The sequence below is a fragment of the Aulonocara stuartgranti genome (assembly GCF_965226115.1).
Source record: "Aulonocara stuartgranti genome assembly, chromosome: 3".
In the NCBI taxonomy this organism is placed as follows: Eukaryota; Metazoa; Chordata; class Actinopteri; order Cichliformes; family Cichlidae; genus Aulonocara; species Aulonocara stuartgranti.
Genome location: NC_138941.1, coordinates 38004377 through 38022906, shown reverse-complemented (window position 1 = coordinate 38022906; position 18530 = coordinate 38004377). Strand labels below are relative to the sequence as shown.

The following is an 18530-nucleotide window of genomic DNA, read 5'->3' as shown; positions in this document are numbered from 1 at the left end:
AAAACAATAAAATAACCAAAACAATCGCCTCACAACAAAAAACAGCTAATGATAGAGTGGCCGGCCATCAATCTTACCCTCCAAATCAATTACAACTGAATTTCACGATATCAGATTTTCACTTCCCCATTAATGTGGTCCCTGAAGTGAGTTACAATAAATTTCTCTGGATATGATGATATTTCTCTACATATTGCTCACATTATTGTTGTAGTCAGATCCTCCTTTACGTATGGTGGGGTTTTTGGGGCCAATGCAAACTCAAAATAAAAGCAAATGACGGCAACAAGAGAGGTACAAAAATAGCTGCACAGAAGCATATAAAAAAATCATTGCACAACTAAACAAAGCAACGGGCCCTCTGTGAACCTCACCCTGTATCCGACCTGGATACACAAAAAACTTAACTAAAAGATGACCGTGGGAGTTTTTGATCTTCTGAGGGTGGCACTGACCGCCTTAACAAGCGATAAAGGTGACTAAATATATCTTCTTTAAAGTCACTGTGAGAATACTTATATGCAGCCAAAATAACACGAAACACATCTGCAATACTCCTGGATGAAGCAGCAGGAAACAGCAAGAGCTATGAGGAAACACTGTACACCTTCACAGCCTGGCCCTATGGCACAGCCTTTACAGAGCACTTACCTCAACTGTGTTTAAGAATCCAGGCACCACAGCTCAAAGCCAACATATCATAACCCTTCTAATGGCGGGCTACTTTTAAGCGTCTGCATCCTGACATCAGCAAGTCTTAAGAGTGAAGGGCTGATGAACTAAGTGGCACAACTGGTCTCTCACTGCTAGTTCTCTATCTTGCACACAAACACACACAGGAAGATACATCAACAACCTCTTGTCATGACTACTTCTCTTCTTGAGTTGCAACTCGGCAGCACACAGGCAACCTGAAGTGTTACTTCTGCTTTTAAGTAAACAGGCTTTTGTGTGTGTGTGTGTGTGTGTGTGTGTGTGGGGGGGGGGGGGGGGGGGGGGGTGTTACTGCATGTGTTTGTCATTTATAAAACAAGACGCTGATGAAATTAACACAAACGGAAACTGATTCTCTTATCGCTTTTATCACGAGAGGGATATGAGCCTCTGGTGTGATATCAGCAGAGAGGATGCAGGCAGTGACGCAGTCCACTGTTCCACAGTCCCACATCATATTTGACTGTATTGTCCTCATAACGGGGATTGATAGAGTCTGTGGAGTAGCCCTTCTGAGGACTGGGAAGCCTCAGCACCACCCAGGGATCTGTAGTGGCTCGCACTCTGTGAAGCTTGCCAGCACATTTAACCTGACCTGCTCCACATCCACACACAAACTTCAACCTATAAAAAGGCACACACACACGCAGTTAAGCAAGCAAACATTATTACAGGCAGGATATGGGAGTTTTGATCCACAGCTGCTGCCCGGAGTGTGGAACGTTAGATCAGGGTGTGCAGATCAATAGCAAAGGGCAAAAAAAAAGGAGAAGTTCAGCAGACAGACAAACAGCTCACACATGCCACAAAGGCACACGAAGCTGTGTAGACATAATAGAGTTATACTTTTTTGCGGGGGTGTCTACAAAATAAATGGCTGCCAACACAAGATGGTTGTATGTCTGTGTGGGTGTGTGTGTCACCCACAAGCCAGCAACTTCACCCACACCACAGGTATGGTTATACAGTGCAGGCAGTGAGTCAGAGAGGACGCACGCCCATGCATGCACACACAACCTACCTCATAATATGTGCACATCCTCTCAGCCAGCCCACTTTGAACAAAGTCCAAATCATCGTCCAAAATCTCAAACCCTTCCTGTTTTCACACAGAAAATACCCGCAAACCTTTACCATGTTTTAACCAGCCTCTGCTGTCACCTTCACTGTTTCAGCGGTGTGTTTTTTGGTTTTTTAGTAGACGAAGATAAAGCTAGTAAAATGTAACACTCAGCTGTCCGTATTAACCTCCTAAGACCCGAACTCTTCCACGGCATTCATTTTTAATTTCTCTTTGATATTTGGGCTGATTGGGACCTGATGAATGTAAAAGAAAGAATTACCAGATTTATTTTTTTTACCTTATTTTTGTTTCTAAGAAAAATAAGAGCCACATATGAGGAATTTCGTTTAGGTTAAGAGCCGGGAGTATGCTTTCACTGAGCGCGAGCGGTACCGGAGGCTCGCACGTGCGACTACGTGTCGACACTTTCAGGACTTTTTTGTGACACACACGCACGCACGCACAAAGTGCGTTACACACCACTACGACATAACGCAACACGTCAGGTCTGAGCGAGGTAGTCCGCCTTCTCGTTACACGCAGTGCAACATGTATAAATCTGTACCCACACTTCCTGTGGGAGCGCATTAAAAACTAAAACGGACTTTGTTTATTTATTTATTTATTTTCAGTTCGGTTCCCACGTTTCTGGGTTTTTCTTTTTTTTTTCTAACCATAAACGCAACACTTTACACTAAACGCTCTGCTTTACAAAGAGGAGGAAAGCTGCTCACCTTAGCGCACCGGCTGCGTCCGCTTTCTCTCATATTAGCGCCTCTCTGAGTCTCTGTTGACTCCTTTTGTTTTTCTTTAGTTTTTCTTTCTTTCTTGGTTTTACACACTCGACTGTTTCCGACTGTTGAGCGCAACTCCACGCCCATTTCAGGAGTACACTGCCAACAAGCAGTGACCTTCCCTCCGCTCAGACCGCTCGTAAAACTGAACACCGCAGGCTCCGATCGTGTTAATGATCGGCTGCTGCTCTCTACTTATTACTAAACTGTCACCGAGTTTTTCTCATTTCTTTTTTTAAGAAGTTGAAACTGAGGCACATAAAAAAAAATAAAGAGGAAGAATACAAAGTGGAGGGACTTGAGAGGTATTTGTTGGGAATACTTGCATGTCCCGGCTTGATCCCGGAGCCCCGGGATATGCATTCAACACTGGCAGGAATGCAAGCTGGCTGCCAACACGTTCACTTAAAACAGCATAGATGATAAAATAATAATAATAACGAAGCTCCGGCTTATTTTCATTCAAGTATAAAAACTACAAGAAAACATGATTAATGATGGCGTTTAAAAATCCCTTATAAGATAAAGTTAAGAAGAAAAGATAAAGTTTCAAAAATAAATAAATGTATTTACTTTCACTTTTTTTTTTTTTTTTTTTTTTTACAATTTTCAGATAATTTTCATTTTCATGTTTTCCTTTGTTTTTTATAAATTCTGGGCTTTTTATTTATTTATTTAAAGTAATGAAGATCTTAATAGGAGGGAAATGCGTGCAGTTTGTGGCATCGGCCACATGATGGCGACACAGTGCTACATTACTGCGGCCTGCCTCTGAGGACGCCTGACCCGGCAACAGGTAAGGCACAGCTCTAAACAACACGATGAATAATAGTCATTTATTATTAGTAACATCTATTATAGAATGACGTGAAATTTTTAAATGCTTTCACGTTGCCACCACCTTCCTAAGACTTGGAATGTTAGGTTAAGACGTGATTCCCAGCTCCTGTCCAGGATATATCCCGTGATTTCTTTTGTTAGATTAGGACTGAATGCATGCTGAGTGCAATGCCATTGAACATTATAGCAGTACAAGATCAAAGGACTTTGATAGGACTCGTTTATTTTATGTTAACATGATTAGAATTGAATGCCAACCCATTCTTACAGTGATGCTGAGTATTCTTTTAATTCCAAATAAGGATCAAGAAACTTGTTTTAATACTGATGTCAAAGTAACATCGTAAGTCCCACACAGGAAACCCACAAAACGACTCTGTGGTTGTGTTTGTCTCCACCTTTTTCTCCTGTAAATAGTTTAGGTGCTGCCCAACATTCTAATGCATTTGTAGCAACGCTTGTGGCGTTAGGAAAACAAATGATTTATGAATGTGAATGCATTCAAACCAACAGGGGAGAACTCCAGTAACTTCCTGCTGTGCTTTTGAATGATTCCCGGCTCCGTGTGACGTTTTTTAACTGGCCGGATATGCAAGCAGTGAAATGAGTGACAGGAGACCGTCAGACGTGGGATGCACAGAGCTCTCTGCCTTCCTGTGAATCTCCTCTTTTGTCTCTCCCTTCCACGCCTCCAGGGGTCGCCTTGGCAACATGTTTTACTGCTGGCAGCCAGATAAATGCAGCCTTGGCGCCTGTAAACTGGGATAGCCGGACGCAGTAATGCTCACTGCCAAGGACACAGCAACCCAGCAGGGCTTCGGCTTCGAACATAAAAGGAGGTACACAAGAACTGAAATCCTCTTTTAATCAGTATTTGACGCTTATCAGCTGAATTGTGTAAAAGCAGGGAAAAGATTTTGCCAAATGCAAGATGGACTGAAAAAGTAAAAGGCCCGAAGAAAAGCCTGAGCAGATACTTCTGACTCTCAGCTTTTTTGCATTTTGCAGTCCAGCGTGGATACGAATCTGCATGCAGACAAACTCATGGAAGGACAAAAGCCTCCTGACTGCACAAGCGAGGACAGACTCCTCATTGCATTGGCTGAAACTGTTCAGGAGCTTGAAGGTGTCCAATGCTGCGGTGATCATCTCGATACAGCAATGGGTGGGAGGATGGAAGAAGGAGAAGATGAGAGGGAGGATGAAAGAAGACGAAGGAGTAAAGAGCAGCAGGAGGGAGACTGCAAAAAGAGAGCTCTGGGAGTGCTGAGGGAAGTCAGTGTTTTTCATTCATGCAGACTCAGAGCATGGAAACAAGCCCTCAGACGATGTTCCTCCACGCTCAGCAGCTCTCCACCAGGGGGTGGAGCTCAGCAGCATCCATCTACGACAGGCAGAGGTGGCAAAAGTACATATGTTCTTTACTTAAGTAGAAGTACAGATACCTGTGTTTAAAAATACTCCAGTAAATGCTGAAGTACTGATTCAACGTCATTACTCAAGCAAAAGTAAAAAAGTACAGGCTCAGAAATGTACTCAAAGTAAGAAAGTAAAAGTAGCTCATTGGAGGACGATTCTAACCATTCTTGTACAGAGGTAACTAAACCTTGTCTGTGTTAATATAATAATAAAATAATATTAGTGTACAAGAATACAAACATTATCCCGATCTGTAGTTTTAATGAATGTACTCAGCTTGAATCTGTTATCTAGGACACAATCAGTGACAGAAAATTTAAACAAATAACTATTTTCTGTTGCCAACATTGTAGAGGGAGACTTTGCCTCCATTGCTAAACAGTACACTGAGAACAGTCAGGGGTGAAAGTGCGATTTAGCAGGTGGAGGAGCACTAAATCTGTGTAGTGGCTCAGCATAGGGAAAAGAATCACAACTCACAATACTTTCTAATATGAACTTCAGTAGATTTTCTTAGTGTGATCAGCTGACCTGCTGCTTGCTTCACAGCTGTCCCATATCACTGATACTATACTCTCTATACTTTATATGCAGTTGGTATAAAGTTGGAATTCAGTGAATGAATCTAAGCATCATCTGCGTAAATGCAAATTCATCTCTGCAACACTTGATATAACCTAAATCTGACTATGACCACCACAGCCACTGTGCACCAGTTCAACACAATGGGAATTCACCACATTGATGCAAGCTAACCTGTTTATCCTGAGCTGCTCAGTATTTTCATGCAACCTTTGAGTATCAAAAAGTTAGTTTGTTTTTTAGGATATTTCACGACAAAAAAAAAAATGCATCATTTATCAAAACATCATATACAGATTCAATTCAAATTATGACATCATACATCTGGAGTTTATCAAACACCACTGAGCTGTCCTTACCTTTAAATCTACTCTCTCTTCGTCTTCTCCTGTCCTGTCTTTTTTATCTTCCTCCATCTCTGTGAAGTTAGCTCTCACTCTTTTATCCCCTGCGAAATACAGCAGCTGGAGCTTTAGCTCGCAGAAGCAGTGTACGACAACCTGCACACAAACAGTTTGTGTGTTTCCTGAAGTTTGTTGAGCTGATAGAAAAAATGTATTTGAAATGGCCTGCCACTTAAAATAGCACTCTCTTCATGCTTCCTCCTTTTCTGTAGCACTAGCTAAATGCTGAAGTACCACAACCACAACTAACGGATACATTCAGTCCTTCCCGCCCACTTTAACCTCTGAAATAAACCCTATAGACGAACTTATAGATAAACCAAAAGTAATGAGTCTGCTTTGAAAGCGTAAGAGGAGAAAGTACAGACATTTGTTTAAACACGTAGGGAGTAAAAGTACAGATGCCAGAAAATAAAAAAGTTACTTCTCATCTCTGACGACAAAATAAACTTCAAATAGAAAACGAAATTAAATTGTGGAATTCTCAGAGCCTCAGAAGTAACAATGTATTTATTTTCATTTATTAAATTTCACTCTCAAAGTTGCACACCTCCACCTTCATATCCCCCTCAAGCTCTCCAGGGTCTCTGAAGGTTCTTTCAAAGTGTCTATTTGGACTCTGGGTCCTTTTTTATACTATTTTTCAGTCCAGTCCTTGTACCTGACCATTTTCAGAGGAAAGAACGAACCTATGAACCATTCAAGTACAAAGATAGCGTTGTGTCTACACATAACAGAAAAACTTTCAATCTTTAGGCACTTTGTTACTAGTAGATTGTTGCAGCAACACATAATTTGATTTTAAAAGTCCCATCAGATTTTTATCCACCATGTAACACAATCTGGAAAGCATCTGATTGGCAGCAGGTTCATTTTTCAGTATGACAATGATCCCAAACACACTGCCAATGCTGAAAAAATATACCTGGATGGAAAAACACACAGTGGAGCATTATCAGTCATGGATAACAATATTGAAGTGTGCGGGATCATCTACACAGAGAATAGAAAAAAAGGCAGAAACATCCAAAGAAGAGCTTTGAATGTCCTTCAGGAAGTCTGGAGAACTATTCCCGACGACTATTTAAAAAAATGACATAAAAACATGCAGGCTTTCAGTGATGGGTGTGTAACAAAGTGTAACTAATTTAAAAACTCAAGTAAAAGTTTACTTTTTTTTTCAGAGGATACAGGATGCAGGCCCTGTTCGGGCTCCGTCAGTGACATTTTTCTGAGTGTTGGAGAGGACGTAGAGAAGATCATCGACAAAATAAGCTCCATCATTATCAAGCTGGATGCAGCGATTCAGCAGTTATCTGTAGATAAGACCTCGATCGCGGGTGAAGTGCGTCGAGAATACAGAGACACAGACACTTCGGCGCAACCTGAAGACGTTAAGAATCACCTAAACTCCCCCGATCGGCTCGAGTCTGACTCAGGTCACGAACGGGTGATTGAGGACGGAGCTGATCGAAGGCGTACAGAGACATCGGCAGACACTGAACAAACACTGGACTCATTCAGTGGTTCTAATTGTGACAACGGGGCAGAATCACATGTCAAAGGTCAAGCAAGAGACGTTCTGGAGGAATCTGTTAACTCTGAGACTGAGTTACTAGAGGAGACTGAAAAGGAAGATGAGAGCGCAAAGAGAAAAAGAAAATGGATTACTGTAGGGTAAGCTGACTAAATCATCGCAGCTCACCGTACTTAAACTCTTAACACATAAGTATTTATGTTTAACCCACACTTCCTGTCAGTGTAATATGCAACATCTTGCATGTTTGTGGTCTTTTGCTTAAAGCTCTATGATGTTCGCAGTCAGTTTTGTGTTTTTTTGATGAGGCTATTCAAGCATAATGAAATCGAAACTTCTTCCGTGTCAGTTTACACACGGTTCGTGAGGTAGCACATCATTTTACGTTTGTTGTAAACAAAGAAAGTAGTCAATATTTTCTTCCACTTGCTGACAACATACTGGTAACATCAGTAATCCACACGCCTAAAACAAAAATGAAAACAAAAAGATGTTGAGTATTTTGTTCTGTGCCCTCCGTTGGGATGATTGCGAGTCTGGACATGATTTCCTTCCACTCATTTCTCCTGCTCACTGATACAGGACAAACTCTCTGCAGTGCTTTATCACAAGTCGCACACATTTTTGACCTCCTGGCCTCCACACAGCCAGCTGTTTCGCACAGTTCACTGTCAGGCCACTGCACACATACATCTAAAAGCCAAAAAAATCAGGAACATTAAGATCCGAGGGAGAGGCTAAGTCTGGAGAGAGCTGATATGGAAAGTGCATGCTCCGGCATTTCAGCAAGTCTTAATATGTTTGCACTTGAAAAAAAAATCAAGATAATAATATTTCTACTTAAAAGCATTAAGAGCAAATGCAAGCATGCAAAAAATATAAATAAATAAAAATAAAAGGAAGAAACAAACAGTCAAACTTTATTTCAATCATGAATCGTTTTCTAAAAATATGCATTTATGTGTTTTTAAAAACATCATTTAGGCTCACTGCTCAGCTGGAGGGCAGCCATTCTGATGTACCGGACGCGTGCTTTATCAGAGCGCCTGCAGGTGCAGCTAAAGTCCTGATGTGTGAAGTGGCTGATGCCCTGAGCTGCCTGATGGTGACTGGCTCAGAGGAGTTGCTTAGCAGAGTGATCCGGGTCAAAGTTGAACATGGAGCAGCCTTTAATTTCCCCCTTACTGTGGTTGTGCCTTTCCAAGCACGCCATCGCAGCAGCTACAGAGATGTCGCTGTGAAGATAATAGACGAGGACAAGAGGGTCAGCTACATCGCTCCCATAACAACAGAGGGCATGTATGGAGGACAGAAAGTAAGGTTTTCCCTTACTTACAAATATTTGTTCAAATATTGATCAAATAACATAATTTTCTCCTGCGTAATGCTTATTTTATGTTATTTTACTGGAAGCTTAATATAAGCTGGAGCTGTATACTGAACCTTTTTCTTCTTAGTTATAAATAAATTCTTAGTTAGAAGAAAAGTCTTCTATAAAAGGTTCATGCTGCATGTATATAAAGAACAAAGTATGGAACAACTGAAAACAGAAGAGGCTCTAACATAGAGCCTTGTGGTACACCGTTTACTATTTTTGGGGCGTTTTAACCCAAATCAAAACTGTTACATTTTAATTAGATAAACATATTCCCAGTGTTTCTGTATATCTTTGGTTAAGAATAAATACAATTACATGAGTTAAAATAAAAAAACTGAACTGTTGTTTTAAAGAACATGTCAGCACAACTTAGGTTTGCAAAGTTGTATCTGAATAAACCACAAGAACTCTGGTACAGATGTTTGTTTTTAAAGCACAGCAACACATTTGGAGACAACCAAACACAGCATATCTGCATAAACACCTCATACCAACGGTGGAGCACGGTGGTGGAGGGGTGATGACTTAGGTTTGTTTTGCAGCCACAGGACCTCGACAACATGCACTTATTGAGTAAAGCATGAACCCCTCTGTATACCAAAGTACTCTAGAGTCAAATGTAGGGCTGTCTGTCTGACAGCTGAAGCTTGGCTGAAACTGGGTCCTGCAACAGGACAGTGATGCCAAGAAAAGCAGCGAATCTACAACAGAATGGCTGAAAAAGAAAAGAATAAAGCTACTGCAATGACCTAGTTAAAGACCAGATCTCAACCTGACTTAAATGCTGTGGTGAGAGCTGTACGCAAATAAACCTGCCCACAAACCACAATGAACTGAAGCGAGGTTTGAAAGAAGAGTAGGCGAAAATTGCTCCATAGCGATGTGAGAGACTAATAAAGTCATACAGAAGTTAGTTCTGCTAAATGTGGTACTCTAAGCTATTGAAACATTCAGTGTACTTACTGTAGTTTTTCATGCACTGTTTCTCATATTTGGCTTAGATTTTGTTAAATAAATAATGATGTGGTATAATAAGTCATGCTCTTGTTTATCTGTGGTTATAATTACATCATTTTAAGACTTGCCAAGTTTTTGTTGTATTATAACTCAATATGTAAAATCCTTGAAATGAAAGACGGTGGCTGTATCTTACATGAGTGCAAAAAAGTAACAATTGCAACTCCTGTAATTGTACTTATTCTTAACCTAAAAAACATAGAAACACTGAGTAGAGTTTTTTTTGCATGAAAAACTACAGTAAGTACACTGAATGTTTCAATAGCTTAGAGTACCACATTTAGCAGAACTAACTTCTGTATGACTTCTGTATTGGTGAAAGATTGTTCAAATGTTTTGCCGTGGTTTCTTTCTCTCTTTGTTAGGGCTCATTTGCAGAGGTGAAGGTGTACTCTGTGGGTCTTTTTGCAGTGGTTTCCTGTTTAAAACTAGAAAACTACACCATTCCCAGGAAGGGGTTGTCACTAAAACTCCCCATGGACCCCCGAATTTGTCTGAACTACCTCCCAGGATCCTTTACTGCACCTGTAATAGCGCAAACCACGGTATGACAATACCCTGATCATTACCCCCTTTTCTCCTACTTTACTTTCAGTAGAAGTAAAGAAAAGAGTTGCAGAAGTGAGGTCTGGTTGGCATTGAGAGATAGGAAGGGCTCCTTGGGACGAAGCCTTTGAAATGATTCCAAAACTCGGATGAAAATAGAGAGGAGAAATGATGAAGTAACAGAAAGCTTGCTTCTGATTTGCAGGTTTCACAGATGTTTGCTGTGAGGCACAAACAGCTGTGGCCGATTTCTCAATTGACTCCTGAGACCAAACACTGGTGTACGAGCAGTTTGTTCCTTGATCTTACGTCAAATCCACCACCTCCGTCTCTGCACAGCTCTCTTTTGATAGAACAACAGAAAAAATAGACAAATTCTCATATCAAACGGCTTTTGTCTAAACTGCTGCCTAAATCAAGCAGAACAGCTGTTTCCTTGTTTGCTTCAGATCCAGCCGCTAGACGCCGTGCTCCTGGCTTCTGTCAAGTCCAGAAATTATGCCTATCATTCGGTGGTGTCTACCAGCCCGCTGCTCTACCTCACCCACCCAACCTCGAGGCCCCTGAGAAGACCCCTCACAGTCACACTTCCATGTCCCCCTAATCCTGCAAAAAAGAAAGCAACAAGGGGACAAACAGAGAACCAACAAGACCAACAAAGTCAACCTGTCAGGGATTCTCCCCCATGGGATCATTCACCTTCCCACAGACTGAGGTGACACAGATGTCCTTGAACTAAAATATATTATATATGTGTCACAGCATCATATAAATAGGGATCTTAAAAGGTTTTGTTTCTATGCCAGATTCATGGACACCTCTGTGAAATCCAAGGAAATGTCCAATGAGTCGCTGGTTGTTCTGGGCTCAAGGGACAAACAGTGGAGTGTCATGGATAAAGTCACCGTCAGGAGCCTGCAGAAAGGACTGGTGTCCTTTGACCTGATGGAGAACTTTGACAGGTTTGTACCACCACGTTTTCTCCTCTTACAATAATCACACCTGCAAATGGAAATAGGCAGTTTAACTTTATTTAAAAAGACAACAAAGTCAATTGTAGTGCAGGACAGCAAGGAGGTAAATAAAAACATGTCTGCCATCGACTACACATAAAACAGATGGATGCACCTCCTGGGACTGGAAAATGAAGCCAATGAGTGAGTGTCTTAACTCTGAACTGGCTTTAATGGGCACCAAGGCATGACGCTGATGACTGCATAAAGGCTTCCAGTCCTATTGAGGTTTTGGCAGACAGCTGCTGAACAATGTTCACATGATGTCAAATGAAAAACCACAAGTCTGTGAGCTTCCTGTCTGTACCCATGTCCACATTTTCCTGTTGAGTTTATGAGATCAGCCACTGGTTTTGACTAAAACGTCAATTCTGTTGTGTTTGAGTTATTTAGTGTCAGAAAGGAGGATTATCTAGAATAGGCTCATTGGCTGATGATTTGTGATTGGCAAGTCAGTAGCCAATGAGTGTGCAGTTTCAGTAGTCATGACATCAACCATTGTCCATCTTCTGTGTACAGTCTACATTGCACACGTTTAATATATATACATATTGGGTTTTTTTTTTTAAGCCAGTAGAGAGGTGTTTGAGTTGTTGGGAACAATAAAATGATGAATGGGATCTGCAGAATAAGCAGTGATTATTATTTGATATGAAGCAGAGAGGAGACAGTGTGCTGGTAATTATTAGAAATGCACTTTAAGCTCTGAAGCCACCTGTGTGGAGGTAAAACCAAATGTAAGATGGTTTTCGGTCATGTTGGAGGGATAAGCAACGATTTGAGGTTGCACGAAGAAGTTTGAGCCTATTCGTTAAGAGTTACGGTAGATTAGCATCTCTGTGACAGCGGCTGACTCAGCTGATGCGTTGTCGTACTCTCCAGCCGAACCACATCACTGCACAAAGAGCAATGTGAGGCAGGAGCATCCAAAGCAGAGCCACGGACAGAGCAGATACCCACAGAGCGAAACTTGTCGGGCGGCGCTCATTTGCAGCATCGTTTCTTTCAAAGCCAAGGCCGATTTGTCCTGTTTGTCCATCCAGCAAAATAAATACCTGAAAAAGATAATACTGTGTTCAAAAGCAGGCTCCTAACAGCATTCTCCAACAAGATTTCAAGTAAACGGTGATCATTTCTTACTATATCTCCCCTTGCATGTGCCTTTCTGCCAAACTCAACAAGCCACTGTAGTTTATTCGAAGGCCTGAACACTTTCAGCCTGATGTCGTTGGCTCTAATGTGCAGTTTCAGAATTCGCTGGCGCTTCGAACAACACAGGAAGATGTAATAAATCCTGCACCTGAATGCAGAAGAGTTCACACGCTAGAGCTACCTGAAGTGAAACTTTTCGTATTAGTCAAAAGCGTAGACACGTCCAAACGTGGGATATTAAACTGTGAACAAAACAAATGACATTTGAAAATGACTGCAAAAAGAAATAAGGCAGTGCCGTCTTTAAGGAAATCTAAAACATGAAACATGTCGTTTTGTACCTTTTTTTTTAGATCCAGTTGGCAGGCTTTGACTCCAGGTTTGTTGGATTGTCAGGGGAACCGAGATCTCCCTGTAAAACCTTAAAATAGTCAATTTCGCTCAGTCTTGTCACGTCAAGGAGACTGCTGAGACTGGAAACATGTGGAAGTCTATTAAAAAACATGTACATTTGTCCCAATTATGTATATGTAAGCAGCACAAACTAAGGAACAGTTTTTCCCGAACCTCTCAGTGAAGTGCAGATGTTTCAGTTTTTGTTTTACCAAAGACGTAACCTGCAAGATATGAAGGAGCACATAATTAGAATAGAGTAAAAGTGTGTTTGATTTGGCAGTACATTTAACTAAAAATGGGATCAGTGGTGTTTAAAGCTCTCTTGGACTCTACTAGAGTAGCTATGCATGCAGATTCTTATTAGAACTGGACTTAAAGGACTTTCTTACAACATATTTTTGACACCTGTTGCCTACGAGGTTGATGAGAGTGTGTGACAGGCGCAGCAGGTTGTCGGGGTTATGAGCTGTCCTCACAGCCAAGTCAACAGTGGCTGCAATCAGGAGTCCCCCAACCATGTAGATGGCGTAGAAAACAGTCCCCCTGACCACACAGTGACAGTAAGAGACACAGGATGAGGCTTAAATTGTGCAGCTGTGCAGGAAAAACTTTGCAGCTGTGGGACCCCTGCAGCAGAAATACATTTATATTATATAATGGCATTTTTGTGCAGCACATTCAGAGATGCCCTTCTGCACACCTTGGTTGTAATGGGTGGTTATTTGATGTTGCTGTTGCCTTCCTGTCAACTCAAAGCAGTCTTGTTCTTGCCTGCTGACCTCTGTCATCAACAAGACGTTTTCTCCCAGATGTTTTCTCTTTTTCAACAACCCAGATGTTTCTTTATTTCGCTTTACTCACATGGCAGCGAACGTAAGCAACAATCCTCGAGTTAATTTGGTTTAGTGAGGTTATGTTGCACTAACTTCCAGAGCGATTAACATTTCCTTTGCTTCAAACAGGAGAAAACAAATTATTTCCTCACTCACGGCTCTGCTGTACCTCACCGGTGCCTTTCATGTATTCTCAACATCACGTCCATGTCTTAAGTGCCAGCATTAAAAAATAAAATAAAAACAAAAGATAAATGCTACACTACGCTACAACAAACCAGACTTACAGAAAGCTTTTACTTTACATAAGGGGCTTAAAGCAAGGCCGCATGGATAAAGGGGGGATGGGTGCAGCTACATGCTTTAGATTCCAGGCTTTAACGTGTCAGAGCATACGCACATGAACAGCATGGCAAGACTAAAGTGTTAAGAAACCCCTAAAGACATTATAAAGAAGGAGAAAATTAAGTCTTACTCTAGTCACCTGTTTAAAAGAATAGGCCCAGCTGTGATAACGTTGGATTCTCATTTCCATCCCGAGTTATAATTCTCTTCTTTCTTATCTAAAACAGCTTCTTCAGGGGAGAAAAAAAATGTGTGCAGTAGGTTTTCATGAATTCTCCATTCTGTCTTAAGTCTATTACATCTGTATTCCCGCCTGCGATAACAAAGTCTTTTCCCTGTTCAGCGGCAATCTAATCTTTCCCCAGAGCTAGACTCCTTAACTTGTCCTCCGTCTGCTTCTCCGCTCAGACTGCTCGTGCTTCGTCTCCTCTCCCCGCTGCGCCCTTGTCACCTCGCCTGCCTGGCCGAGGAGCTGGAGGAGTCGGTCTGCTGCCACGCCGTCACCGTCGTCCTCCTGCGAAGCCGAGACGAGCCTCGCGCCCTCCTGGTGGCCGTTGTGCCCGGCAGAGACCTCAGCTGGGAGCTGCACAGGCTGCGAGCTCAGGGCTACAGCGACCCGGTGGAGACCTCCTCGGAGATCTCGATGCGTGAGGCAGATCAGCTTCTCCTGCGTTTCACCGGCAACATCACCTGCACAGGTAAAGTGTGAAGCTGGCTCACTGGCTTCTCCTACAGAAGCTTCATACGTGGTTTAAGGAAAATAATTATAAGCTGACAAAAGAAACACAAGAGAATCTTCATCTTTTTATACATTTATGCTTCTCACGGGTCTAATGTTGGCTTTTCATCAAGGATTGGGTCATCATTTATTTTAATTAATTAATTAATTCAATGGTTTCTATCAGTGAATCTGAAAAAATAATCAGCTTTATCTATCATAGTGAACACTCTAAACATCATACATGCTTAACTTGTTTGTTTGGTTTTTTTTTTGTTTATTTGTTAGAAAAATAATCCCGATGTTCAACTTTTAGCTCCGTGAGCCTCAAACACAGCTGCTCGCTCTTGTGTTGTCATTGTTCTTATTAAAAGAGGCCTGTTTACTTTGGCTGGACGCGCGTGACACTGAAAAAGGCCTCGATTTAAAAGTGCAAATCCTTGTACGCTATTGTTATTGCGTGGTTAGCTGGAGCACTGCACATCTAGTGCAGTAAAAAAGAAAGATATACTGGGAAATGTGAAACAGTTGCTGCAGCACCAGGTCTAAACCGGTTTAGCCTCCATCCCCTGGTCACCACGTAAGACAGTAACCACATAATAAAGTGGATGAATGATATGTTTGTACAGCCAGCTGAATGCTTCAACAGTACAACACTCTTATGTTTCCTCTTTTGTTTCCCACGGTACAATACAGCAGACAGTACAAAAGATGGGGATACTGCCTGTTTAGAAGCCTCCAGATGAGTGTTTACGCCGTCTTGGTGTGTTGAAACTGGACGAGATAGATGGATTACTCGATGTTAAACACATGTTTACTTACTGGCTTTAAAACATTTTAAAAATCTATGGTTAAAATGTATATCTATATATATGGTAGACTGTATACAAAAGATGGACTTGCTGTGTGTATATGATATTTTAAACTGGATGAGACAAGCAAAAGGTGGATCTTATCGACGCTACGTGCTCATACTGTAGAATCTTGTAAATGTCAATCATGATATAGGCCCGCCCCAGTATACCCTACTCCGTCCTAGCTTTTAACTCTATTCCCATGATGCATTGAGTATTTCTTCTTCAGTCATTTTTTCACTCACTATGCATGGAATCATCACTTATTATTAAACTCTGTCTCTCTTCCACAGCATGTCTTTTAGCCTGTCTTTTTTCTCTCATCCGAACCGATCGCTACAGATGGCCCCGCCCATCCCTGAGTCTGGCTCTGTAGGAGGTTTCTTCCTGTTAAAAGGAAGTTTTTCCTTCCCACTGTCGCCAAAGTGGTTACTCATAGGGGGTGATATGATTGTTGGGTTTCTATCTGTATGTATTATTGTAGGGTCTACCTTACAATATAAAGCACCTTGAGGCAACTGTTGTTGTGATTTGGCGCTATATAAATAAATTCGAATTAAATTGAATAAAATTGAATATTTAAATCTACTTTTGGCTGCTGTCATGCTACGAGGGGGTCGCCACAAACATCTCCATGTTTGATTTGGCAGGTTTATGCCAGATGCCCTTCTTGACACAACCCCAAAGGAAAAGTTTGGTTCACTTTATAAAATTAAAATCATGTTCTGTTCAATAACACCCGAAACTAGTTACTGAGGCCACGGTCTCATTAAAGTGTTTAATGAGGTCATAGTACAGTGGAGCTGAAAGGCCATTTTCCCATAAACTTCTCTCCATTTTAACCAAAATTTGCAAAATGGAATCATTGTTAGTAAGTATCACGTAAAATAACCTGACTGAAGTCAAGTCCGAGGGATAGACTTCTACAGCACGGAGAATCCTTTTGAAAGCAGGAGCAGCAGTTTAATGAACTTAACTTTTAAGACCATCTATTATACTGTCTTTATACACCACAGCCCTAACTTGCTCCATGGCTTTGCTTGATAAAACTGTCTTTCTTCTGGCTAATGTTGGCTAGCATTAGCTTACCTACTCACACAAATCACTTGCTACCTAACATAGCAAATAGTGAGGACCCAAGCTAAGGTAACGCTGTTGCTTTTAAAATATCATCTGAACCCATCTGAACTCAGATATGTTTCTATTTTTATGTGAGGTTTGTTTTGAAGTCTGAGTTGCACTGGGAGCTCATTTGTTGGCCGCTTGGTCCTTTTCTAAGCTAGCCTGAGTTGAAGTTGCTTGTTATCTAGATGTGTCAGGGAACAAAGGAGAGGCACTTCAGAGTCCAACAAGTCAGCCCTAAGGTCTAAGTTTTAAGTGACTTTACCCTCTGTTCACAAACTGGCAGTAAACAAGTTTAATACAGGAAAATGTTACAAACATAACCTAGAAAATTCAGTTAGCATCAAATTCAGTTAGTAAAGCAGTTTCATATAATTGCATCAGGCCTCTTTTTAAATGTGTGCATATTTATTTTTCTGCAGCCGCTGCTCAAACCAACAAAAATGAAGCCACGCATGAGCGCATCACCTTCCACAGCCAGAGGAAGAATCACCTCTTAGTGCATCTGACTGAGGTGGACCTATTTGGAAACTACAGCTCTCCTCACTACAAGGGCACAGCCATATTTTATAAGGTCACCAGAGGTCAGCTGGAGTGGCGGGATGACAAAGCTGTCCTGAAGGACACGAAGCTTCTGGGAGATCCCGTCTGTAAGCTGTCTCTGACTTTACCCAAGGTAAAGGTCTGACTTCACCCCCTCACCCCCCAAAAATGAAACATTATGCTTCATGTAAAAGACTCAAATAAAAGAATGCTACTGTTTTATGTCATTTTAGAAAGTGAGAAACCTTACTCGGCCCATTACAGCCCAGGTGAAGTTCTGTGAGGACACAGGTGGGTGAAATTCTGCTTGCTTGCTCCACGATCCATTCATTGTCTCTTTGCCACACTCTTTAATGCTGTCTCAGCTCCAGATACTAAAAAATGCATCATTTATCCATCACCTGCCCATCCAACCAGGTTCCCTCTCAGACTCTCTTCTTCTCTGGCTGTCCGAGGAGCTCTCAGAGGAGGAAACGGCCCTGCTGGCGCTCTCCCTGCGTCTCTGCCGCAGCACCGCTCAGCTGGTGACGACCCGAGCCGGGAGCGGCGGCCTCTCTTCCCGTGCCTTCACCATCCTGGCCATGTGGAGGAGAGGGCTGCCCGCCGTCCCGAACCAACCCAAGGCCTCTCTGCTCGCTCGCTACTTGGCCAAGATCGGTAGGCCGGATCTGGCTAGAGAACTGCTGCTGAGGCAGGCTGGAGCTACCAGGCAGGAGTCACAGAATTAAGGAGGCCCAGAAAGGAGCGCTCACACTGCCTTTTAAGTGCTGCTTTTAATATGAGCCAAGCCACTGGGTCGCAGTGCTGCGTGTGATCCACACGAGGTCAGCATCGCACAAGGAGAGTCAGCGCTCTTCTCTGGGCTTGCAACCCCACCTTTTGTTTTTGTTTTGGTAGTTGTCTTAGATGTAAAGTCTAATTTCAGACCATTATTATGGTATTATAGTATCATTTAGCTCTGAAAACTGTGAAAAACTGGGGAGATTTTAAAAAATGAACTGCAGTACAGATGAGCAAATGTTTTAACCCAGCTGTGATATTACTGTTGTGACTCCTTGCAGGGTCCAGACCTCTAAGGTTTGGAGCATTTATATGTGTGTTGTTATATCGATTTATGACTCACAGTCTTACCTCACAATGCAGTTTATAAAGCAGTGAAAGCTACAAAGTTTGAATGCAGATGAGCACAGAGCACATCTGTGGCGTCTGGATTATTTTTCTTATCAGCTAGACTCGTCGCTGGTTTTCTGTCCGTCTCCA

At 41.9% G+C, this 18530-nt stretch overlaps 3 protein-coding genes and 1 long non-coding RNA gene across 13 annotated transcripts in view; 1 reads left to right on the top strand and 3 right to left on the bottom strand.

Moving 5' to 3' along the window:
- arap2 (ArfGAP with RhoGAP domain, ankyrin repeat and PH domain 2) overlaps positions 1–5864 on the bottom strand; it is a 176490-nt gene extending 170626 nt beyond the window's left edge. Inside the window, exon 1 of one of the 7 annotated variants that reach the window (XM_082526030.1) lies at positions 5772–5864. The gene's annotated coding sequence lies outside the window, so the exon portion shown is untranslated. Of the gene's footprint in view, positions 1–651; positions 847–1735; positions 1896–2075; positions 2171–2511; positions 2713–2893; positions 2983–5771 lie in introns of those variants that run through there. The other 6 variants (XM_082526031.1, XM_082526028.1, XM_082526026.1 and 3 more) reach the window with 6 other exon arrangements.
- Positions 2230–18524, top strand: dthd1 (death domain containing 1). Its single transcript, XM_082526039.1, has 13 exons — positions 2230–2294; positions 3253–3367; positions 4107–4250; positions 4420–4810; positions 7001–7493; positions 8338–8668; positions 10114–10293; positions 10744–11009; positions 11101–11256; positions 14442–14731; positions 17150–17403; positions 17504–17561; positions 17688–18524. Exons 4-13 carry the CDS (start codon positions 4456–4458, stop codon positions 17996–17998), a joined length of 2694 nt encoding a protein of 897 aa, XP_082382165.1. The 5' UTR covers positions 2230–2294; positions 3253–3367; positions 4107–4250; positions 4420–4455; the 3' UTR covers positions 17999–18524.
- Positions 11344–14442, bottom strand: LOC309701805. 4 transcript variants are annotated; one of them, XR_014275257.1, is made up of 6 exons: positions 14173–14442; positions 13245–13398; positions 13027–13076; positions 12801–12950; positions 12448–12607; positions 11344–12362 (listed from the first exon to the last, which is right to left on the bottom strand). It is a non-coding gene; the product is annotated as an uncharacterized lncRNA (long non-coding RNA). The 4 variants fall into 4 exon arrangements; XR_014275258.1 differs by having other exon boundaries at positions 12801–12932; XR_014275259.1 differs by having other exon boundaries at positions 13261–13398.
- Positions 14708–18530, bottom strand: part of LOC309701804 (uncharacterized protein) — a 90108-nt gene continuing 86285 nt past the window's right edge. Inside the window, exon 3 of the mRNA XM_082526048.1 lies at positions 14708–14723. The gene's annotated coding sequence lies outside the window, so the exon portion shown is untranslated. The remainder of the gene's footprint in view (positions 14724–18530) is intronic.

Coding starts and splice junctions, on each gene's coding strand:
- dthd1 (XM_082526039.1), top strand. CDS start 4,456: ATGGAAGGACAAAAGCCTCCTGACTGCACAAGCGAGGACAGACTCCTC. Junction 7,494..8,337: donor AGAAAATGGATTACTGTAGG/GTAAGCTGACTA, acceptor AACATCATTTAG/GCTCACTGCTCAGCTGGAGG. Junction 11,010..11,100: donor TCACCTTCCCACAGACTGAG/GTGACACAGATG, acceptor TTTCTATGCCAG/ATTCATGGACACCTCTGTGA.